The sequence below is a fragment of the Peromyscus californicus genome, unplaced genomic scaffold (assembly GCF_007827085.1).
Source record: "Peromyscus californicus insignis strain IS unplaced genomic scaffold, ASM782708v3 Scaffold_15__1_contigs__length_86483966, whole genome shotgun sequence".
Taxonomy (NCBI): domain Eukaryota; kingdom Metazoa; phylum Chordata; class Mammalia; order Rodentia; family Cricetidae; genus Peromyscus; species Peromyscus californicus.
The window spans coordinates 60,032,634-60,057,524 of NW_026294447.1; the positions used below are offsets into that span (position 1 = coordinate 60,032,634).

Sequence of the window (24,891 nt, forward strand, 5' to 3'; positions counted from 1 at the left end):
TATCTCCATCCTGCTTGATGTGTTTGAAACAGAGTCTCAAACTATAGACCAGGCTGGCCTGGAACTCACTGTGAAGTCCAGGGTGACCTTGAATTTGTGGCAGTCTTCCTGCTTCAGTCTCCAGAATGCTGGAATTGTAGGTGTGACCCACCGTATCTGATAAAATAGTTATTTTCTTAAGAGTTTAAAATGGGTATCTTTTTGCAAAAATAAAAGCACTTTTCTTTCCTTCCATTTGAGATATTGACAGTCTTTTTTGGAATAGAACTGCATATCTCTATGCATATTTAACAGAAGGGTTTATTAAACATAGGTCATTTGAATATGACAGCATTTTAATGTGATGAGATCTGGTGTTAGAATGTGTGCAAATTGAATTTACCTAATGTTTATTCATAGTTTTTCTTTAATGAAGAAATTAGTATTTCATTAGCCTGAGTGAGACACCGGGACAGCCGTTTGTCGTGAGTGACCCCTGGGATGAGCAGGATTGTGTACACGAAGTGCAAGAGTGAGGAGGTGGGAGAGGTGCGGTTGAGCAGCTGCCTACAGTACCTGGGCACGGTGGCACTTGCCTGTGGTATTCCCAGCATCTGGGAGGCTGAGGCAGAACAGTCTCGGGTTACACATTGACTTGGGTAACACAGAGAGACATGTCAAAACAAAGAAAGATAAAGAGGAGATGGACAAAAGAGCTTAGAAGAAGAAAAACTATTCTGAGAAAAAAAGGAGTAGATTTTACATTGTTAAGTGTTTTTGATGACGAGCTGCCTTGGGAAAAATGACATATGATAGCAACAGAAGTTTGTCATTTTAGCAGATAGTTGCTAGCAGTGCAGGGCCTTGGAAGATGCTGGTTTGTTGTCCTGGCCCTCAGCTTCTTCCCCTGCTGTCCCCCCATCCTCCATAAGAAGCCTGTTTCTGATGAACAGCAAGCCATTCTGGACATTGTTGCTGGGACTGTTGTGCCTTTGGTGACTGTGTCCCTTTTCCCGTTTGAGGCTGACAGAAGGGTGATGTGCTCACACCCGACATCTCATTAACAGCCTGTGTTCTTAGCGGGATGCTCTTCAGCTCATTGTTTTCCCTTCCCCTGTTCCCTGCCACACCTCTCACAGCCTCACTGCTGCTGCACACTCGAAACACCTCTGGTATGTGCGTGGTAGGCACTCACTCCAGGTCAGCTCATCAGAGCATGCTGGCAGGCACCTTGCCAAGAGCTTGTTTTGGGTAAGGTGAATGGATTTGGAATGCCAGCGGTGTGGGCTGTGTGCTAGTATGTCCAAGAACAAAAAAAGGACTGAAACTAAGAAGGGAGGCTACTGTCATGTTCTGGAAAGTCATACTGGAAGGAAAACGTGCCAGGACATGGGTTCTCCTTCTTAGAAAATATAGGCAATAAGAAGTATCCTGGTTTTATTCATTTGTGGGTTTTTTGTTTTTTGTTTTTCCTCCCAAAGCCTGTGAGATGAGTAGTGGGTCTTTATGTGTTCAGAAGAGAAAATCGCTTTCCTCCAGTGCTGGGAACTGGACCGTTATCACTGCACTTTAGTGAGATCAGTGCATTAGAAGAAGGGAGGTCTGGAATCTGGGCTTAACTGAGCACAGTGGAGTAGCTGATCCCACAGGACACAGCCACACACAGAGAGACATTGAGAACTGAATGCCACCTCCTGGTCTACAGCTTTCTGCTGTGGCAGTGTGACCCTGTAGAAGGTGTACAGGACAGTTGAACCTGCCACATCTCTCTCACTTGGTTCCGCTCCATCAGAAGAGAAAATCGCTTTCCTCCAGTGCTGGGAACTGGACCATTATCACTGCACTTTAGTGAGATCAGTGCATTAGAAGAAGGGAGGTCTGGAATCTGGGCTTAACTGAGCACAGTGGAGTAGCTGATCCCACAGGACACAGCCACACACAGAGAGACATTGAGAACTGAATGCCACCTCCTGGTCTACAGCTTTCTGCTGTGTCAGTGTGACCCTGTAGAAGGTGTACAGGACAGTTGAACCTGCCACATCTCTCTCACTTGGTTCCGCACCACCTAATGCTGTTTCCCTGTTTATGGGACAGGAGCTTCGGTAGTAGCTGTTGCACAGGCTTAGGTTGTTGGGTAAAGAGCTGATGTGCGAATGTGCTCTGCAAACTCTAGAGGCCCTACCAGTATTTCATGGTGGAGTTTGAAGGTTTTGTTGTTGTTTTAGTTCTTGTTTCCTGTTTTTACAGATGGGCACCCAAGAAGGCAATTAATTGTTAGCATTTTAGTCAGCAAAAGGATGATGTTTGTATCTGTGCGAATCTGTTTTGGGTCTCATGGCTCCTTTCCCTTTATTCTTTGCTGGTACAGATATTTAGCAATACTTTACCTATATGCCAGGCCTACTATTAGGAGATAGAGTAATGTTGACAAGATCCTGACCTTGAAACACTGAAATTTACTGTTGATTGGCATTATTTTTCATGCTGAGATAATAGAGTCCAAGCCTACTGATTTCTTAGTTTGCTGATATTTAAGTATACATGCATATCCATGGTTGCTCTATGTTTATGTTTATCATTTAAGTGCTTGGCTCTTTGCATATGGGTTATTCTTTGTTTTTTAAAACAGGGTTTTATACCCGTGGCCCTGACTAGTTTGGAATTCACTTTGTACATCAAACTGGCTTTGAACTCACAGAGATTGTCTATCTGCTTCTGCCTCCTGAGTTTTTTACATAGTATTACTGCTAATTGTGTGGATATTTGGATGTGACTGTTGAACCTGAAGGAACTGTGAGAAGGGTGAATTGTGTGGGTGCTTTACAAGATTCAACTAGTTTTGTTTGTTCTAGAGGATAGGTGGGTTGGACTGCTGACATCTGCACATGTACAGCTATTACTAGTTACACGTTACCTGTTTGCCTCTATATATTATAAATGGATGTAGTGAACATATTTGAGAATGTCTGGTATTTTTGTCACTAGGCAGTTATCCCACTCAGCTCTGAATACTTAGTGTCCCCTGTGGCTTAAATACCTTGAGTGTTTCTCCAGTTACAGAAGATGTGGACTAGTGGGCCAGCCCCAGACATTAGACTTCAAGCTTCAAGTCTAACTAAATTAAAATTGTGGAACAATCTTTATAATGTGGTTTATTTTGGATCTTAAGTTTTAAGATAATGCCCCTGTAGTCCATCTTTTTCCCTGAAGTGTATATTGTTTGTGACGTTGGAAAGAACATGTTTATTCTTCTTATCTGGAGTTGATGAAGAAGAATGGTGGGGAGGGTCCGTGAGAGTCTCTGGGTAAGAGTGCTTGCTGTGCTGTGGAATCCTCAGGGAACTACAGAGAGGTGGGTGGAGAGAACCAACTCTACAAAGTTGTCTTCTGACCTCAGCATGCACACGTTACAATAGAAATACAAGATGAACGATAATAGGAAACACCAGTTCTTCCGATGCTCAAAATGGCATAATGGTGACCTTTGGTGCTCTGGACTGCTGCTGCTGTTTTCTTAGCAGTCTGCTCAGGCTGGTAGTGACCATTTCCTTGACTTATTAAAGAGGAGTTTGGCTTTCACAGTGTATGGAGTACTATTAAACCATTTACCACTAATGATGTGGCCCGTGGTGAAGGACCCTCTGAAGCTCAGGGGAAGACAACCAAGGTCAGTGATGGGAGGAAGCAGCTTGTACCAGGAGATGCAGGGTCTGTCTGGAAGTGCAGCAGAGCAGGTTTTCTAGCTAAGAGCTGGACTAGAAGGCCAGGCTGGCAGGCACAGAGGCACAGCAGTGCCTTTGGGGTAAGGAGGAGGGGGCAGCGCTAAAACCCACTGGGAGGGAGCTGGGATGGCAGAGCTGTCCTCGCTTGCAGATAGCCCTGGAGGTTTTGTATGAGAGTGACTTAATCTAGTGTGGTAATTGGACAGGGTAGAAGTGGGTGGGAAGAGATTGGCACAGAGCCAAGGAGGCCGAGCTATGCTGGGCCAGAGGGCAGACCTTAGGTGGGCCATGAAACTGTCATCTGGGCAGGGAGTGCTTGAGAAGGGGGAAGTGGGGTTAGGTGTAAGAAAAGGGATTGCAGACAAAGACTACAAAGAGAGCAGTCTGCTAATGAGCATTTTAATTGTTAAACTTGCCAGTAAACGGACATTTTATTCTTTTCTTGTAATAAGACTGGTTTGCCCTGAGGTGATTCTCAGATGTGGATGAGGAAGGAGATTAACTTCACCTTTATCACTTACCCGGCTCCCCCTGACACGGTCAGGATCTGTCACTTAACACATTTTTCCAAAGAAGTTAGATGTTTTTCATACCATATCCAATGCTCTGGACACCCTAGAGGATCAAGTAGCAGTTCCCACAAAGAGAGCCTCAGCACAGGGCCACGTGATGTGGCACGGTTGTGCTCAAGGCACACAGGCTCAAGCTGAGCGGTACCCACTGAGCCATGGGAGCCAGGCTACCCCTCACAGGTTCTAGCCCATGCTCAACACTTCTGTTGGCTCAGCAGCATTCCACAGGGAGCCAGGCAGGCTGGGATAGCAGAGTGTGCCGGGGGGAACAGTTCCTCACCAAGTTTCAGCAAAATTCCTCTTAGAAAAGAATCTCCAGAGACACTGTGGACCAAGGAAGAAAGAAGAGAGACGTTTAAGAATTCTTACTGACTAGAACTTTGGCAAATCGGCTCTGATTCCCTAGCGGAATTATTTTATTTCATTTTGAAAAGATTTATTTATGTGCAAGAGTGTTTTACTTAGCTAGGCATAGTGGTATACGCCAAAAAAGAGTGTTTCATTTGCATGAATATGTACACCATGTGTGTGCCTGGTGCCTCTGTTCCCCAAGTGCTAGGATCTTTGCTCTGGCATGCACCATGATGCCTTGCAAGTATGTATTTTTAAAGCATTACTTAAAAGTTTTTACTAAGTTGAGCTAATGAGTGTGATGAGACACTGACACATTATTTTGTGATCAGTAACTCATCATATGCAGAACTCATATGCACTTTTAACATTAAAAACAAGCAAGAGTAACTATAGTTCCTTCAGTAAATATTGAGTGTTTGTGATGTTATGGATGCCCTATTGAGGATGGAAACCAATATGAAATGATTCTTAAAACTGGCAAGACATTTTAAGAAATTGGTTCTGAGCTTGGGGGTGGCGTACACCTTTAATGCCAGCACTCAGGAGGCAGAGGCAGGCAGATCTCTGTGAGTTTGAGGCCAACCTGGTCTACAGAGATTGTTTCAGGACAGCCAGGGCTACACAGAGAAACTCTGTCTCAAAAAAGAAAAAGAAAGAAAGAAACTGGTTCTGTTACAAATTCATGTTTAAAAGAGCTCAGACCATTGGTAATAATTAGGATGCAAAGCATGTAGCAGCCACTAGGAAGCTGAAAACTGAAAGCTGAGTTTGTAGAGCAGTGCAGTGTATGTATGTACCTTTAATACAGAAGTTCCACTCCTTAGGGAGTTGTTACTGTAGTTTTGTTATAGCAGTTAACATATAAAAATAATTCTGAGGGCTGGAGAAAAGGTTCAGTGGTGAAGAGCATTTGTTGCCTTTCCAGAGGACCCAGGTTTGATTCCATGGGGTTCATAATGACCGTACCTCCAGTGCCAGGGGGTCTGGTGCCTCTTATGGCCTCCACAGGCACAGATGTGGATATAGGCAAAACACCCATACACATAAAATAAAAATAAATAAAATCTTAAAAATTCTGAAGCCATGCAAAGAATTAAGCATTTAGACCTTGTGGTGGGATTATTTACATGCTTGGGAACTCAGATGAACTGAGGAGCACAGAGTAGGAGCCAGGAGAGCAGGTGGGTATTAAAAGTGACCAGCAGTATTCCTGAAGGTGGCCAAGGAGACTACCCCAACTAAGCTGCAATGAGAGGCCCTGTCAACTGAGGCTTAGCATGGTGGTGTGGAGAATAGCTGAAGATAGAGAAGAACACAGGATCTGAATCCTGCATCCCTTCATAGTTACCACATCAGAGATGAAATGGGGCAGTGGGTGTCAAGTGCCTGTTGAGGTGCTCGGTAGACAGCTATTGCTTTGTGAGACGAGGGGGGAGTGTGGCAGCGGGGGAGGTCTTCATGCTTTGATAAATGGAGATGAGGGAGCTAGCAAAGCTTTGGACCTGAGCTGTGTGACTAGGATGGTGGTGGTTACTGTCTGGGCAGGCAGGACTTGGTCTCTGGGCCTCAGGGACAGGAAAAAGCTAGCTGTCAAGAGGGAAGGTGGTTCTGAGTCTAAGCCTGCCAAGTTCTAAGGTCTAGACTTTCTCCCTCCTGCCAGAAGCTTTCGAGCTGGGAAGCCATCTGCTAGGGAATCATGACCCCTGGGAGAAGGACAGAGGCCGGCTCAGGTAGTGACTGCTGCTGTTCGAAGGGTGTGAGCGCCACGTAGTGTCACACACCAGGAGGGAGCAGGTAGGACAGAAGCATGCCCAGCTAGTGGTTGATGGCTGAGGGAAGACGGTGGGAGACAGCTGTGCTGTGTGAACCGGCAGACTGTGTGGGCTAGACGCCAGAGACCTCAGGTACCAAGAGTGGAGTCTATGAGTAGTTTCAGAAAAGTAACTTGTGTGTGTGGGATGGGTGCTCAGGGAGTGGGGAGCAAGTACCTCTGGGTCACTTGAGGCTTCCTAGTAATTCTGTTTGGTGTAGGCAGAATGTTACCTGGTGTGCCATTAGGGAATGAGGAACGAGGACAGAAGAATAGCCTGAGGTGGAGAGGAAGTGTTGTCGGGTCCAGCTGTGCTTTGGTGTGTCCCAGGAGTGGTGGAAGTGGAAGACAAACTTCAAAATTGTCTCATCTGTCTTGCTTGTTGATTTTTTTTTTTTTTTTAAATGTGGGTTGTCGGGGTAGGTTGGTTTTGAGACTGGGATCTCACATTGTGACCCTGGCTGGTCTGGAACTCACTCTGTAGACCAGGCTGACCTAAAACGCACACATCTGCCTGCCACTGCACCTGGCCCAATTGTTATTTTTTGTTTGTTTGTTTTTCAAGGCAAGGTTTCTCTGTCTAGCTCTGGCTGTCCTAGAACTCAGGTGTAGACCAGGTTGGCCTCAAACTCAGATCTGCCTGCCTCTGTCTCCTAAGTGTTAGGATTAAAGGTGTGGGCCACACCGCCTGACTTTTTTTTTCCCCTTTTCGAGACAGGGTTTCTCTGTGTAACAAACAGCTCTGGTTGTCCTGGAACTCACTCTCTAGACCAGGCTGGCCTCGAATTCACAAAGATCCACCTCCCTCTGCCTCCCAAGTGCTGGGATTAAAGCTGTGCACCACCACTACCTAGCCAATTGTTAATTTAAAAAAAAAAAAAAAGAATTACTAGGAAAAGAAACTGGAAAGCACTGGAGAAATGAATCAGAGGTTAAAAGTGTAGGCTGCTCTTTGGGAGGACCTGGCTTTAGTTTCTAGCGCCCGTATAGGGGCACACAATCACTGTGATGCCCTCTTCTGTCCTCCTCAGTCATGCCTGTGGTGACTGACATACATGAATGAGGCAGACGTTTACACACATAAAATAGTTCTAAAAATAATTGAGTGAGTCTCACTTCAAAATGGAGTTGTATTCTCTAGTTGCCCGGTGTATCTTATTTCTGCCACTTTTCCTTCTGCTGCTCACTACATTGTTCTGGGGTGGCTTACTCTCCTTCCCTCAGCCTGGGGTCTTCTTGCCCAGCCTTTAGGGCCCAGCAGGAGCCTTCCCTCAAGCCTGTCTTGGGTCCTTCTAGGTGCTTTCCGGTGCTGATCCTCCAGCTCTACCCAGCTGTCCTGAGCCCATCTCTCTGCACAGCAGACACCCCCGCCTCCATTCTCCTTGCAGCAAGGCTAGCATCCCGTTTGTTTCAAATTAGTGTTCATCATCCATTTCAGTGCTGTTTCCTGTGCACACCCCTTGTTTTGTCCTCCAGACAATCCCACAGTTGGTAGAACAGAATGTCTCATTTGTGAGTTTGGTTTTTTGATCTGTTTGTTTTTTGAGACAGGATCTCACAGGGTAGCCCTGGCTGCCTAGGAGCTTTCTGTAGACCAGGCTGGCCCTGAACTTAGAGATCTTGTCTGCCTTTGCCTCTCAAGTGCTAGGATTAAAGGTGAGCATCTCATCTGTGTTGTGGTAGAGGCAAAGCTGGGAGGGTAGCCTGCCTCCTTTTTGCTGGGCTCCAAGAACACACGGCCCTCTCAGGTACTCACTCTGAAATCTTCTGTGTCGAGCTCGCTCAAGGCCACTCACAATTTTGAAGTCCTCTTTTCTACTCAGTATTTGTTATTTGGGAATCAGACAGTCTCAGTCATACAGTGTCCCAGACCCCTTTGGAGGAAAGTGGGGAACTGGAGTCTGTGGGTTTTCAGTAGTGCCTGAGGTGCAGAGAATGTTGTGAAGGACAGACAGACAGTGACATGCCTGAGAGTGGTATTGTCTCCACCTGTGGTTTTGTCTTGTCCTTTTGATTTACTTGAAATGTGTCTGTGTAAGAGTGTGTATGTGTGATCATTAGACTTGGCAACAAGCACCTGTCCCCTCTGAGCCGTCTCACTGGCCCTCCGCTTGATTCTCAAACATAGGAGGGGTGTGGCTTGCTTTTGTTGAGCAGAAACAACCTAGCATATTGCACTTATGTGGGACATTTCTCCTCGAAGAAAACAAGCATCTTGGAAAGAAGGGAAACCCTGAGTTCAGTCCCTGTGACCCTCATGGTGGAAGTAGAGCACTGCCTTCTACAGCTTGTCCGCTGGCCTCCACATGCTCCACACGGCACCTTTGTGTGCATGCACACAATAAATGTTAAAAAAAAATTTAATGGGGGGGGGTTGGGGACACACTGAAAAGTCACTATTTGCTTTTGACCTTAGAGTACATTGAATGTGTTTTCTCCCCATCTGCTTATGGTCAACAGAACTAGGTTCCAAGTCCAGCTGTGACATTAGTCAGGCAGGATGGTGACTGCTCATGACGTAGGATGTTGCAGAGCTACTGTAAGCAGTAGAGGTGATGGCAGCAGGGAGAGAAGCCTCAGGGTGGTTCTCAGGTCTTGGGGAATCTGGTCACCAGGGAGGCTTATAAAACTACAACTTGTAGGCTACTCTCACCATTTCTGATGCACAGGGTCTGGAGCGGCACTTGAGAATTTGCATTCTGAGTTTCCAGTAAGTGCTGCTGCCTGCCAGTCTGGACCACACTTTGAGTACCGTTAGCTCCAGGTAACTGAGCAGTGGGCCTTCAGGTACTCTAGACACACCCGAGTTGTGTGGATAGACTTATTCTGTTAGAATCCTTGGGATGCATTTGGAAATAAGGAATTTAGAATCAAAGAGGTTTTCCTTCTGAAGTTTGGGAGTCCTTGTCATACACATTTGAAGGAGGAAAAATTGTGGAAACAAAAGTTACAAACGAATATTTTGTAGATAGTCTAACAATATCTAGTTGACTACATATGTGAAATTGCTTTTATGAAATATGAGGTGAATTTAGTTTGTCACAATTGAAGCAGTATTTTAAATAACTTTGTTTTTAAAATTGAAGTTCATAATGGAGTATGAAATAGTTTAGCTTTCTCATCTCAATGTGCTGCTTACCGTGTGTATTTTTCTTCTTCCTCCAGGCTGCTGACTTGAGTAAACCAATAGATAAAAGGATATACAAAGGAACACAGCCCACCTGTCATGACTTCAACCACCTCACAGCCACAGCAGAGAGTGTCTCTCTCCTAGTGGGCTTTTCCGCAGGCCAAGTCCAGCTCATAGACCCCATCAAAAAAGAAACTAGCAAGCTGTTTAATGAGGAAGTAAGTAGCACCCCGCCTGAGCTATTGAACCCCTGTAAGAGTTTCTCTGTTCTTACTCAAGGGTAGCTAGCGGGCCTTATTTTACACATTGAGCTAAGTCCTTTTCATCTGTTCCGCTGTCTTTATCTTGTATCATGCAAGTTTAAATGTTGTAGATGAGTGTCCTGAACTAGTTTTTTCCTCGAGGTCATTGTTTTGTGCATTTGTGCAGAGAATGACCAGCTATCTACACAGATCTTGTAACCCTTCTGCATGGGGGCTGGGGAGATGGCTCAGAGAGCGAAGTGTTACTTTGGATTTCCAGCACCCACGTCAAAAGCCAGGCATGGTCAGTGTGTCTTTAACCCCAGTCTAGGACGTGGGGACTGAAGGATTCCAGGGATCCAGCACTCAGCTGGTCCAGATGACAGTCAGTGAGCTCCAAGGGACCCTGTTTCAAGAAAAAAGACACAGAGCGATAGAGAGAGCTTCAGCGTGTTGACCTCTGACCTCCACAGGTGTGTGCCTCATGGACAGGCATGCCTGCGCACACACATCACTTCTGTAATGGAGATGAGCATATTGATAACTTGAGATGCGATTTTTGTTTGTTTTGAGGCAGGGTCTTACTGTGTATCCCTGACTGGCTTGGAACTCATTCTGTAGACCAGGCTGACCTGGAACTCAGAGATCCTCCTGCCTCTGCCTCCCAAGTGCTGGGATTAAAGGTGTGCCTCCACACCTAGCTCTTGATATGTATATTGTAAGCAAGAAAATACAGAATTCCAGACATTCTTCACATCACAGGACAAGTACATATGGAAGGAATGACTTGGTGACATGCCCTAACGCTGCTTAAATTGCAGCTTAAGCTTTTGTGTGTGCATTTGACAAGCATTTGACTAAGGGGCAGTTCTCATGTTCTTGAAAACATTTCTTGAACAATTACCTTTGGCATGGTTTGGATTCCTGGAACCTAAAATTGAATCACAAGACACAGGTTTTGCCAGTGTTGTGTACACTGAGGTATCTTCAGTTTTCAGATTTCTGATGTATCTTCAGTTCCGTTCAGGTAGGAACTTGAGCTGTCCGACCTACCTATTTAGGAACATGGCAGGATTTTTACAGAGCAGACAGAAGTTGCCAAAGAGATTGTGTTTATTCAAGCCATTACATGGCTTGTCAACCTCCAGGTATCACCACATATTTGAACTCTTTCTCTCCTGCCTCAGTGTGACTTTCCTAGGGAACGGCAGAGATGAAGTAGACTTGAGGTGGACACTGGCTTCCAGTCTCCACCTTGGTACTCAGCCTTTGAAGAAGGGTTGTAATACCTGGGCTTCGTATCAGAAGGACATGTGGTTTGTACTGTAGCTTGATTTTAATATCATGTGCATGGAGCAGGAGCATGCTCTCAATTCTAATGTAAGAAATACATTTTGGGAAGGGGGAAGAATAGCCCCAAACTTGACACAGAGCAGCCACAGTTCTGATTCTTTGTAGTCCTTATGGCATATGCTGTCTGCATATCCAGTACCATCCTGGGTCCTTTTGGGTTTGCTAGGAAAAAACTTGCCCTCTGAATTGACAGCTGAAGAAAAAACTATTTGACCCCATTTTCCTTTAAAAATCTTTAAAATCAGCAAAGAATCTATCTACCCAGACATTTACTAATGCCATCAGAGGAAGTGATTTGTAAGTAGCTGGGTGATTTTACCTACCTACACACCCACCCACCCACCTACCCACCTACCTACCTACCTACCTAATCTGTCTACCTATCTAACCTACCTACCTACCTTGTCTGTCTGTCTGTCTATCAGTCTATCTATCTATCTATATCATCTACCTACCTATCTACTCTATCTATCTATCTATCTATCTATCTATCTATCTATCTATCTATCTCTGTCTGCCTGCCTACCTACCTACCTACCTATCTATCTATCTATCTATCTATCTATCTATCTATCTATCTATCTATCTATCTTGATGGGGACTGGAATAGATAGCAAGGTAGGAGGCACAGAGTTACTCTTCTCTGCACAGTTAACAGAATTGGAGTTGGAGCCGTTATGGGGCTTTGCTTGTGTTTGGGTAGAAGAGCGTGTGATGGACTGGGAATGGATTAAACCCTGTGCCAAGCTGTTGGTAAACAAGACCCAGAGGCAGTTCTGACTGAGGATGGCACAGAATGCCACTTAGAGAACAAGAAAGGTCTGTGTTGTGCTGGGGGAGGATGGGGGAGTTAGAGCCCACATGGCTCTGATGGCCAGACTCCTCCTGCCCTGATGATGGGGCTGCAGGTTAGAAAGCAGACTCCCTCTTCAGGATGTAAAGACATGTTCCTGCCTACTCTTTGATTGCAGTTGGAAGTGGCTGTTCAGAATGCTAGGACTGTGCCTGCTTTAATGCCAGGTTGGCATTTGGAACTTGAGATGGAAACCGAGTGCCCTTCACAAGTCTTTGGTGGTGTGAATCCATTTCTCCCAGGTACAAAGGCTGCACTTCTCAGAGTGACAGAAATGATGTAGAAAGATGTCCTCGTATTCACTCAGCATTGGTGTGAGATTTAGAGGTTCCTGGTACTTGTACATAGGAGGGTAAAAGGTTGGTTTTCATTTTATGTATGAAGAAATCTGCAAAGAAATGCTAAGTGCCGTGTCCACATTAGGTAGCAGGTTCATAGAATTATCATGATAGAGCTGGAACCAGAAATTACTTCCAGAAACTCTTCCTGGTTGTCAGCTCTAAAGCTCCACCAGGTGTAGTTGCCTGTCTGACCTTGTCTTCTCAGCAGCTAAGTCGGTAAGGATAGACGGGTAGAGTCCAAGCATGTGTTGTCACAGTCACATCAGTGACTTACTGATGGGATACGTATTGCTTGTGTTCTTTTGGTTGTTGTTTTGAGATAGAATTTCATATAAATCAAACTGGCCTAGAACTCACTATGTAGACCAAGCTAGCCCTTGAACTCATAAAGATCCATCTGCCACTGCTTCCCAAGTGCTAGGATCAAAGGTGTGCACTACCACACCCAACATGTGTATTCTTTAATATGTCAAATAAAAATGTTTTAGATTAATTTTTTATTTTATGTATATAGATATTTTGCCTACATTTATGTCTATACACCACATTCATGCTTGGTGCCGAGGAAGTCATAAGAGGATGTCAGATCCCCTGGAACTGAAGTTATTAGCCACGATATAGGTGCTGGGAATTGAACTGATCCTTTGCAAGCTCTTAACCACTGAGGCATATATCTGCCCCTTCCCCCATCCATCCCCACTGGTATTTTAAATTTTTCTTGAAAGTCAGATTTGGCTGGAAGCATGGGGTAGCTCACTGGGAGGCTGAGGTAGGAGGATCACTAGTTTGAAACCAGTCTGGGCTTCACAGAGATCCTGTGTCAAGAGAAAAAGAGGGATTTTTTTTCTTTCTGAAAGAGAAAGATAGAAGTTAAATCCAGAAAGAGTCTGAGAAGTATTTCCAGAGTCCAGCACTGATCTGGATCTGGAGGGCACTTGTAAGGGCAGGATGAAGGTAAGGATGCTTCTCAGACTGAAGAAAGGGAGTTAAGCATGGTGCTACATGCCTGGAATCCCAGCACTGGGGAAGCCAGCCTGGGCTGCAGAACAAAACCTCGTTTAAAAACAAACAAAGCAGAACAAAGAAGTTAGGAAGAACATCATTTGGCATTTTCTGGAACATCAAGTGACAACATCATCAAGCCACTGGGTGGAGCTGTTGGTAGTAGCAGAAGTCATCACCAGAAAGCGGGAGTTAAAACCAAATTATTCACGTTGTGTGGAGAAACTTGGACTTAACATGGCAACTGTGGGGGAGGTTTGGGCTTTTAACCAAGGATCAAGTGTGTTTGTTTAGAACTCTTGTCACTTTAGAAAGTGTATTGGAGTGAAGGAAGAGAGCATGGAAGTAGCAAGAGCAGTGAGAATGCTCTAGTAAGTGTCCAGGTGAAAGTTGGGGGCTTGAACTAGACTTCTGACTAACTGCAGGACTGTGTCTGCCTCAGGTAAAACCTGCTTCATGTCACCCCTCTTAGAGGAGAGAGGTATAACCCGGACATCCTGGCCACAGATGATGACCCACTGGGGTGTAGGAAGAAAGTGCAGACTGTTAAACTGGCAGACAAGAAGTTCTGTCAGAGGAAGTAGTGTGCTTCCTCTGATGAGGAGGGCACCAGAGTAAGGACTTGACAGGAAGCAGAGGCAGGTAGATACTCTGAGGTCAAGGCCAGCCTGGTCTACAGATGGAGTTCCAGGACAGCCAAGGCTGCATAGAGAAACCCTGTCTTGAGAGAGAGAGAGAGAGAGATCCCAGAGGACAGCTTCTAGGTAGGGCAATGTGAGGTGAGGAATGAGGATGGAGGGCCTGGTCAGGCAGAGTTGTTTAGGAAGCCTGGGTTGTAGGATCCTGTGGAGAGAACAGATTGTCATGGGGTTTTTTGTTTGTTTGTTTGTTTGTTTTTTGGTGTGTCTTTTTTTTTCTCTGTGCACATGAGTGCAGTGCCTGATGAGGCCAGAAGAGGGCATCATGTTCCCTGGAGATGAGTTAGAGGCAGTTGTGAGCTACCTGACTTGGGTTCTGGGAACTGATTTCAGGTCCTCTACACGAGCAGTAGGGGCACTTAACTGCTGAGCTTACTCTGCAGCCCCCAGGTAGATATTCAGGAAACTTACTGTGGAGGGAGATATTAACAAGCCTGAAGGTACTAGCTGTCACTACATTTAGTGAGACTGGAAATGGGGCAGGGCTCAGTAATAGAGGGAAAGATAGAGGCTGCAGTTTCTTTGGTTCATTTAAGAGATCTGCAGATGCTTGCAAGCTTGCATCTGAAGGGCATGTTATTTGTTTATTAAGTAGGGAGGGAGACAGGTAAGGGGACTCAGAAAGTGCAGGGGCAGTCGCCAAGCTGGACGACTTGAGTTCCATCCCTTCCACGTGTGTGCCATGGCATGCACATATGTACACACACACACACACACACACACACACACACACACACACACACACACACACATTTCATCAATGAATGAATGAACGGATGGATGAATGAAATAAAAATTAGAGGGATAAAAACTTGAGAGTTGCCAGCATGTAATCATAGCCCTGAGATCCTAGGCAAGGGTCTATGGGGAGAGTATGCTAGGAACAAAAAAAGAGTGCCTGGGACTGAGCTGATTGTACTCCACAGTTGTGGTCCTGTCATCATCCCATTCTTTAGAACATCAGACAGCCAGTTAATGCCCCCAAACCAGCACAATTCAGTAGCACCTAAGAACACAGACCCTTACCTTTGAACAGACTAGGGTTCAGAACAGCTCTCCAGCTGGCAAATGGAAAGAACAGTGTTTGCACAGTTGCTTGTGGAGAGGGGACAGTGAATTCAGAGGCAAGTAGTGAAGGGAGCTCGTACGTGCTGGTCCAGTGTTGAGCTGTCTTCAGAGCAGCGAGAGGTCAAGGCTTCTCACTGGTGTGCGTGGTGTTGGAAGGAAAGGCTTTCTTGGGAGGCTAGACAATTTTGAAAGATAAACCTTTTTTTTTAAATTTTGCAGGGTAGAAACTCACTTTGCCTGTCAAAGCCATGTGGCCTCTTTCTTTCTTCCTCACTAGCTCCCTGTGCTCACCCCCCTACTCCATTCATGTGTACACACTTGCGTGCCCCCGTTTCTGATGTCTGGTACTGGTGGTACATGAAACTTTCAGATGTATGAAGAAAATGGAATTGTAACTGCTTCATATGTGCTGTAGATAAAGATAGATGAAATTTTTATATCTGGAAGCAAGTATATTTTCAAAGGTGATTTTTTTTTGCCTGCAAATTAAAACTGAGAATTTTAAGTGCTTGTTTATAGAAAAATTGGAAAATAGAGAACAAAGAAGCCAAGAAAACATCACCTATAAATCGTAGGGCCTACTGCTATCATAGTCTGTCTCTCTCTGCCTTCCTTCTTTCCTTCTTTCCTTCTTTCCTTCTTTCCTTCCTTCCTCCCTCCCTCCCTCCCTCCCTCCCTTCCTTCCTTCCTTCCTTCCTTCCTTCCTCCCTTCCTCCCTTCCCTTCCTTCCCTTCCCTTCCCTTCCCTTTCCTTCCCTCCCTCCCTCCCTCCCTCCCTCCCTCCCTTCCTTTTCCTTCCTTCCTCTCTATCTCTCTGTCTCTCTCTGTCTCTCTCTCTAAGGCAGGAATTGAAGGACTTACACCTTTCACTAGAGATGCCTGCTGACATTGAGTTTGCCCTGGCACTCTGATATGTGAGCAGAGGGAAGCCCTGGTACAGCCTTGGGCCTGTCCTCAGATACTGTAGACTCTTGCAGTTCTGTCTGCTCCTGACCAGACAGAAGGAGAAATGCCTAGTCCTTCTAGAGTCTTCTGGGAAGTGAAGTCCTCAGCTCCCTCCTGTATCTGCCTTTCCTAGTCTCTCAAAGTGGATTTGAGGTTTCTGTTACATCCTGTATGCATTTTGCCACACAGTTCATCAAGTTGGTGGAGTCTGCCTTTGAAATGAGAACCACATGGACATTGTAGTCAAGGTTTGGGACTTGTTGGAGCACCCAAGAGTGTGTTTCTGTAACTACTGGTTTGTGTATTTGGGAAGAGAGTGTTAGAAAGCGACAAGGGACACTTGCTATATTAGAGCAATCAAAACCTCTTTGTATTCACAGAATGGTAACTTAAAGGAATTTTGAAAGTGGGTTTTGTTTGTTTGGTTTTGTTTTTCTAAGTAGCTCTGGTTGTCCTGGAACTCACTCTGTAGACCAGTCTGCCCTATAGACCTTGAACTAAGATATCTGCCTGCCTCTGCCTTTCTAGTGATGGGATTAAAGGTGTATGCCTCCACCGCCCAGCTTGGAAGTGGGTTTTTTCTCCATATATTAATAATAATAATTAATAATATATAATAGTGGCTTTTATGGCATTTTCTTTTTTAAAGATTTATTTTTATGTGTCTTTGCGCATGTATGTGCACATGTATACAGGTGCTCTTGGATGTCAAAGCGAGTGTCATACTCCCCTAGAGCCGAAGTTCTGGGTGTGGGTGCTGGGAGAGGCCATGGAAAGAAGCACTCTTACCTGCTTATCCTCACTGCAGCCCCGTCATCGTGCGATTTTCTTATGTGTACATGTGTTGGGTCGTTTTCACCCCTTCCCCTCTCTGTTGTCCCCTGCACTCTGGCTCATCCCTTTCCACTTCCCAGTTAGTTCTGATTTCCTGTCTGTTGTGTGACCCAGTGAGCTTCATGAGGATGGCTTGTGAGAGCAGGGCCATCTTGCCAGTGGCTGCACTACTGAGGAGAATGTCTTTCCTTCCCCCGCTAACTGCTTACTGCCTAGAGAATCACAGAGCTGGATGGGCTCCGTGAGCCCTTCCCCTTCACGGGACAGGTGTTAATGAGCCTAGTCTTGGGAGAGATTGTGTAGGTAATTACAGCTACTATGGTTGAAGACTGAAACCACTAGGTTTTGGAGATGGTGGAGCTGGTAAAGGCCCTTGCCACCAAGCCCGAGACCCCACATAGTGGAAGGAGAGAACCACTTCCCACAAGTTATCCTTTGACCTGCCATTTGTGAGCACACACACACACACACACACACACACACACACACACACACACACACACTTTTTTTAAGTGTTGGGCCTGGAGAGATGGCTTAGTGGTTAAGAGCACTTGTTGCTCGTCTAGAAGGCCCAAATTTGGCTTCCATGGGTACCCTCAGACAGATACACACATACACTTAATACACTTAAGAAAAATAAATCTTTTTTTCTTGTTTTTTGTGGTTTTTTTTGTTTTGTTTTTTCGAGACAGGGTTTCTCTGTGTAGTTTTGGTGCCTGTCGTGGATCTCACTCTGTAGACCAGGCTGGCCTCGAACTCACAGAGATCCACCTGGCTCTGCTTCCTGAGTGCTGGGATTAAAGACGTGCACCACCGCTGCCCGTCTAAAGATGAATCTTTAAAGAAATGAAGTTTGGGGTGGACTGAGGTGGAGTATGCCCTTTTCTTGCGAGGACCTGGAGTGTGCATTCTATCAGTTTGGGTTGTGTTACTTTAGGAAATGAACAACAGTCACCTACTTGTTAAAGTTGGAACATTGGTAAAATGACATCTAATCCTTTGTTGGTGGCTTTGAAATACCCTTCTCTATATTTCCATGGGAAAGCTTCAGCCTTCTCCAGGTATCTTCATGTTGCTTTTTTTTTTTTAAGTGTTTTTACATTGTGGCTTTCTAACAACTGTTATGTTTTTTAAATTGTTCTAGTATTTTTATTACAAACCAAAATCTGTATTGTAAAATGCATACCCACCCCCAATTTTTTTTTCTGCTTGTCATGTTGCTAGAAGTAAGAAAAATAAAAAGGAAGTGCTTCAGAAAGTTTCAATTCAAATGAATTTGTCATTGACTCTTGGATGTAGCTGCAGATTTCCTTTCTTGTTCCCTTCTAACTAGTATGGTGGACCCAGAGACTCCTCTACTAATGCAGTTGGCACGATGCCTTTTTCTTACTTAGTGGGATTTTTTCCTTGAGTTACTGTCTGGAGTGGACGTGGTGATTTGACTTCTGAATTGGAAGAGGGGTGCACTCTGACCGAGTGTTGAAGGAGCCATGCAGACTTGGAGTCTGCAGCTCTGCACCCCAGCCTTGACCTGGACCCCAAGTGTCCGTGTTGTGTTGTGCTTTGGCCATGAGTGGGGTGTTAGTTCACACAGGTGGTTTTAGGAACAGACTCTGAGTCTTCTGGAAGCTGGCTCTGTCATGGAGAGCTCTGTGGTCACCACAGGGAAATGATAAGATGGCCTTGCTGTGCTCCCTCCGGGTAGATTTTTCCAGAGTTCTACACCCCACCTTGCTACACCATCTTCGTTGGAGCCCAGGATGTCACAGGTTTGTGTTGCTCTCCATCTGCCTGACTTGATTTTCTGCTCATTTTCACTAGCTACAGATTGACCTTTCCAGCTGTCTCCCTGGCTGAATTTAGGGGTGTTTATGTACGTTTTACCCTCTCATCACCCCATCCACACTACTACCACCACACTCACTGTTACCAGACGCAGCACATTACCACTGGCTAGGTTGAAGACCTGTGGCCTCCTGGCCTTGTTCTGTCACTTCTTGTTCTGGAGCCTCGACGCCCCGCTGTCTGCAGTGGCACTGTTAAGGGAAATGCACTCAAAGTTTCAAAGGGTGAAATGGGTGGCCCTCTCCTAGGACCTCACAGCCCTGTGTCCCAGTTCACAGTTCTATTCCAGGTGCTCAGCCTTTCCCAGTCCTGCCTGCTCTGTGAGAGCCTTGGCCCTTTTTGCTCCAGCCTCACCCCCACTCCCATGCAGTACGACTTAGAGAAATAAGGTTTTGCTGGGTATCTTTTCAAAATGCTCATCTAGATGAGGGTCTGCTCCAGTGAGAACTCAAAACCAACAAAGAGATCCTGGCCCCTACACTGACTTCTAACATGAATTTATCATTTTGGTTTTGTTTGTTTGTTTATTTTTTATCAAATGTTTTCTAAAAATAAAAATGTAACTTTCTTGGTGTAGAGGCTGGTCTGTGTAAAAAAATAATTTTTTTTGAGACATATACTCCTAGCTGGCATGGTGTTCCCTATGTAGCCTAGCCACAATGCCCACCTTCTGTCTGTGTAAATTTTTATTCTTATATTTATTAAATATAATTTTTATTCTTGTATTTATTAAAATGTCCCAGGTATTTCTGTTTCTTTATTTGGAAGATAGGCATAGGACACTTTCATTCTTTTTCTGTTACACTCAAACTAGTAACAGCCTAGAAGAGTTGAAGTCAGGTGACCTCTGGTCAAGGAGTTGTAATTCTCACTTGCTGTGGGGTCTGAGCTAGGCTGGCACTCTGTTGCAGAGAAGCTTTGCTAGTGGGCATGGCAGGCTGGTACTCAGGCCATGGGGTAGAAGACAGCTACCCATTCTGCAGCCACTTTCGTTAGCACACTGCTCCTGTCACAGGCTCCGGAGTTTTCCTGCATTTGTTCCCTTCACTCTCCGGATCTCCCCAGCACGCTTGGTGTCTGCCCGACCTCACTCGGTGCCCAGCTGACCCCTGCAGATTGAAATGTTTTTCTTCGATGTCCTCTTGGAAATGGAAATTGCCACGACATCCCATTCCCAGCACTTTGTTTTCCCTTCTTGGTAATTTTTTTTCTACACAGCATTTACTTCATCACACTACATGTACCATGTAGAAAGGGATGGTAGTTTTAATTGATGCTGTATAAAATGTCTGACATATGGGATGCATTCAGTGTTGATTGAGTAAATGAACGGATGTGACTTCAGACAAGTTTGATGACCTCTGGAACTTCTGTCTCTTCATGGGCCATACCTTCTGATGGGGAAAATAGGCTCTGGTGGGAGCATGAAATATTAGTCTCTGTGGGAGGCAATTTGGCTGCACCTCTAGAAAGCTTACAAAGCTTATATCCATCTCTCTGATCTGTATGTGTACTGCTCATACTTGTGAAAACTGTCCTGGGCTCAAGGTCATTCATTCATCACTACATCAATACTGGACAGTAGGGGCTTGCAGCAGTCTGTCAGTGTGATTGAGTGCTTTGTAATGACAGAGAAGAATGAGGATACACAGGTTGCATCAGTGAAGGAAACAGAGGTGAGTTGATCTGTTTGTGCTGTTTTGGCAGTTGTGTAAGCAGGAATTCTGGGTAGATGAGCTAATCCCAGTGACCGGGGCAGCAGATCCTGAGTGCAGGAAAGGAGTCCAAGTGAGGCTTGCTTTCTGCTGTAGTCATGCACATGAATGAAGAGTGCTTTGACTGTGAAAGTGTTGGGAGCATTAGGGAGTGGGTGTAAAGCCTCTTGCCAATTTCGCACCCAGAATAGATCCTCAGGTTGGAAGTGAGGCTGCCCTCTTGCTGTGCCATGCCCCCAACTGAGATGGGTTCTCTTTTGGTTTTGGTCTGTCATTGCTTACACTGGTGTGCCCAGTCCCTAGGGCCAGTGGTAAGGTCTGCATACTGCGGGCAGTTACAATACATGGTGGTGCAGGTTTTCTCGGTCAGCTGCATCCACAAATTGGCGTAGGGTGGTTAGAGTGCATATTTTAGTGAGTGACATTGCTCTGCAGTGCATCTGGTCACTGCTCTTTGTACCTCCCCGTCACATAACAACAGCACTTTCTTTCTTGCCAGGATTACGGTTTTTGAGTGCCAATGTGGTTTTTCTGTTGTACTTTTTTTAAGGTTGTAGGTAAAGATTTACCATACTAACCATGCTACTAGAAGCTTTAAATTTCCACATGTAATAGAGTAATGGTGCCGGGGAAAACTGGGCCAGGATCAGGACAGCAGTCTGGCTCTAAACACAAGTTACCTGTGCAAGCCCACCTGGCATAGTCATGTCCCTGGGCTCAAAGGGAGTGAGTGCTGGAGCAGCCTGACCTAGTGGGCAGTTGGCAGCAAGCCTTCAAGCTCCTGTAGAGGCTGGCGGTCACTTAATTCTGCACCCTCCTGACACCCTCTTCCCCCAAAGGCTATGATCTCGCTACGAAAATCACCTGACCCCTTGCTAAGGAACTTCGTAATTTATGAAAGCGTGAATGGTCTAATGGAAGTCATAAAGAGCACTGCCAGCTGTGTAGACAGTTGGTCGCCAAGCAGGAAATGAGAGTCAGGCAACACAAACCGTGACGGTGTTCCCATGTGCCGTACTTGCTGGTCTAAGATGCCAGTCATGCTGTTAGGTGCCAGTAAGCAGGGATAGCTCGTGCTCTTGGCTCAAACCCAAGAACTTAAAACTCCAGGCCTCCATACTGTGGGCACTTGGGCTCCCTCCCATGTTTCCCTGTCAGAGTATCTGTTAGCAGTCCATTCCTTCCGAGCTCTTATTTTTATGCAGTGAGCTTGCACGACTCACTTCTTTTCTGTCCTTTTCTTTATTATTATTACTGTTGTTGTTGTTGTCGCTAGTACTGTATACGAAACCAGATCCTCATGCCTGCTGCACCCAGCTTCCATTCTTTCTTTAAAAGTCACATCCTTTCATTTCTGTCATCCTCTGTAAAGAATCAGTGTGCATGGCTGATGCAGTCACCAGGCCACTTGGGTAGATGGCCGTAGCTCAAGTCCGTACCAGTGTGCCCTGATGGCTCTCCGGGATTCATGGTGGAGAACCCCAACCAGTTAGGTAAAACGATAGCACTTGGGCCCTTGGGAGTGTCCCAGTAAAGAGTAAAGGAGTAATGGAGAATACCTGGCAGAAGGAGTTCCATTGCAGGATTGGGAACTTCTGGTGAGTTCTATAGCCTATGGAGGGTGTGCCCTGATGAGCCCTATAGCAGGGTCTGCACAGATGCATGGGGTACCCCTTCTGTACATCTGAGTGGCGTTCACGTTGGTCTTTTGGTCAGTTGGTTTTAAAGATGAGACTGTATACATGCAGTTAAAGAGGCAGCTAGGTCAGTGGACCAGAGATAAGCATGGACTAGATTGATAGTGATGGAGCACAGACTTCCGAGTTCACCTCCACCTTCCGAGAGAATCTGGGAGATGTGGGGTAAGATACTCACAGGCCAGCCCTATGGAGTGAGTGAAGACACAGTGAGTCCGGGGCTGTATCCTGCCCAGGAAGTGTGTTTTCAAGTCCTGTGTTCTGCTGGTCGCAGGCTGCAGGTGGCTCCCTGCCCTGGAGCAGCCACAAAAAGGGGTAATGTAGTCATCCCATGGCCTCCAGTGACAAAGGCAAAGAAAGCTATGAGGACTGAAACTTGTCCTGTGAGTCCTCATAGAGAGGAAGCCGCGCAGCTGTAGTAAAACATTCAGTTGCTTCTACTGTAAGGGGCCAAGGGCTGTCTCACACCAGTGTGCCCAGGACCTGGGACCTGGGCACAGGATAGGCTCTCAGCAGATCAAATGACTGACACCCTCAGGAAGACAGTGTCCTGACACCCAGTTGCAATTCTAGAATGCGGCCATGTGGTGATATTTTATTTGTGTGTTAATAGATCAAGCTTGCCTAGAGATCAGGGGGAAAAGGCCAGCCACTTTAAGTAAACAAAGAAGTCAGGCAGGATCTCTGTGTCTTCCAGACCACACTAGGGAACAGAGCCAAGCATGGTAACATGCGCCTTTAATCCCAGTACCAACCATAGAAGTCTGGAGGTCTGTACAGACAGACAGACAGACAGTGACAGAGCTGTGTAGGAAGAGGAAGTGAGGTAGCTGGGCTGAGAGTCAATGAAAGGGCAGAAAAGCAAGACATATAAGGTAGACAGGAAGTCCCGCTCCTTGAAAGCTGCAGAGTTGGTGAGGTGAGGTTAGCTGGTGGCTTTCTCTGATCTCTCTGATCTCTCTAAGGCTTTAACCCAAATTTCTGACTCTGTGTTTTTTATTTAATAAGACCATTTAGAAATTAGGCTACAGGGCCACAAGCTCTTCGCTGGCCTGGCTGACACAGGATAAATGTGAGTGCCTGGATGGACTCTTCCCTTCTTGCCAAGAAGCAGACAGATTTTTTTTTTTTTTTTTTCTGGAAAAGTAGACCTTAACTTCTCCATTGTGATAACTTGTTCTCCTTTGTCTTCACAGAGACTAATAGACAAGTCACGCGTAACCTGTGTCAAATGGGTTCCTGGTTCGGAAAGCCTTTTCCTAGTAGCCCATTCAAGTGGGAACATGTACTTATATAATGTGGAGCACACTTGTGGCACCACAGCCCCCCACTACCAGCTTCTGAAGCAGGGAGAGAGCTTTGCCGTGCACACTTGCAAGAGCAAATCCACGAGGAACCCTCTCCTTAAGTGGACGGTGGGCGAGGGGGCCCTCAACGAGTTTGCTTTCTCCCCAGATGGCAAGTTCTTAGCGTGTGTGAGCCAGGACGGGTTTCTGCGTGTGTTCAACTTTGACTCAGTGGAGCTGCACGGTACAATGAAAAGCTACTTTGGGGGCTTGCTTTGTGTGTGCTGGAGCCCAGATGGCAAGTACATTGTGACAGGTGGAGAGGACGACTTGGTGACAGTCTGGTCCTTTCTAGACTGCCGAGTAATAGCTAGAGGCCATGGGCACAAATCCTGGGTCAGTGTTGTAGCATTTGATCCCTATACTACTAGTGTAGAAGAAAGTGACCCTATGGAGTTTAGTGGCAGTGACGAGGACTTCCAGGACCTTCTTCATTTTGGCAGAGATCGAGCGAACAGTACACAGTCTAGGCTGTCCAAACGGAACTCTACAGACAGCCGTCCTGTAAGTGTTACCTATCGGTTTGGTTCAGTGGGTCAGGATACACAGCTGTGTTTATGGGACCTTACAGAAGACATCCTTTTCCCTCACCAACCCCTCTCAAGAGCAAGGACACATACAAATGTCATGAATGCCACAAGTCCGCCTGCCGGAAGCAATGGGAACAGCGTCACTACGCCTGGGAACTCTGTGCCCCCTCCATTGCCACGGTCCAATAGCCTTCCACATTCAGCAGTCTCCAGTGCTGGTAGCAAAAGCAGCGTCATGGACGGGGCCATTGCCTCTGGGGTCAGCAAGTTTGCAACTCTGTCTCTGCACGACCGGAAGGAGAGACACCATGAGAAAGACCACAAACGAAACCATAGTATGGGACACATTTCCAGCAAGAGTAGTGACAAACTGAATCTAGTTACGAAAGCCAAAACGGACCCAGCTAAAACTCTGGGAACATCGCTGTGTCCTCGGATGGAAGATGTTCCCTTGTTAGAGCCGCTGATCTGTAAAAAGATAGCTCATGAAAGACTGACTGTATTGGTATTTCTTGAAGACTGTATAGTCACTGCTTGTCAGGAGGGATTTATTTGCACATGGGCAAGGCCTGGTAAAGTGGTAAGTTTTAATCCTTAATGCTGCACCAGATCTAGAACTTGACTAGGTAGTGATTTTTTTCTTGTGGGAGGGTGGGATGTACAATGAATGTGAATGACACTTCTTAATGTAAATCTAAATGCATCAGAGCCATAATTTTGGATACTGCATGCCATGTAATTCTGAATCATTTGATAATCCACCTTAGAGCATTTAAAAAATATATAATCAGACTAATTGCCAGCCAACTCAGTCATCCCTCTGGGTATATAGAGTCCCAAAGTTAGCATTCCTGTA

At 45.8% G+C, this 24,891-nt stretch overlaps 1 protein-coding gene across 8 annotated transcripts in view; it reads left to right on the forward strand.

Moving 5' to 3' along the window:
• The window catches only part of Wdr20 (WD repeat domain 20), a 65,475-nt gene that overhangs the window by 29,774 nt on the left and 10,810 nt on the right, over nt 1-24,891 (forward strand). For 6 of the 8 annotated variants that reach the window (XM_052739004.1, XM_052739001.1, XM_052739002.1 and 3 more), the window contains exons 2-3: nt 9,603-9,785; nt 23,356-24,615. In XM_052739004.1, the coding sequence (XP_052594964.1) occupies nt 9,603-9,785; nt 23,356-24,615 (1,443 nt within the window). The remainder of the gene's footprint in view (nt 1-9,602; nt 9,786-23,355; nt 24,616-24,891) is intronic. The other 2 variants (XM_052739008.1, XM_052739006.1) reach the window with 2 other exon arrangements.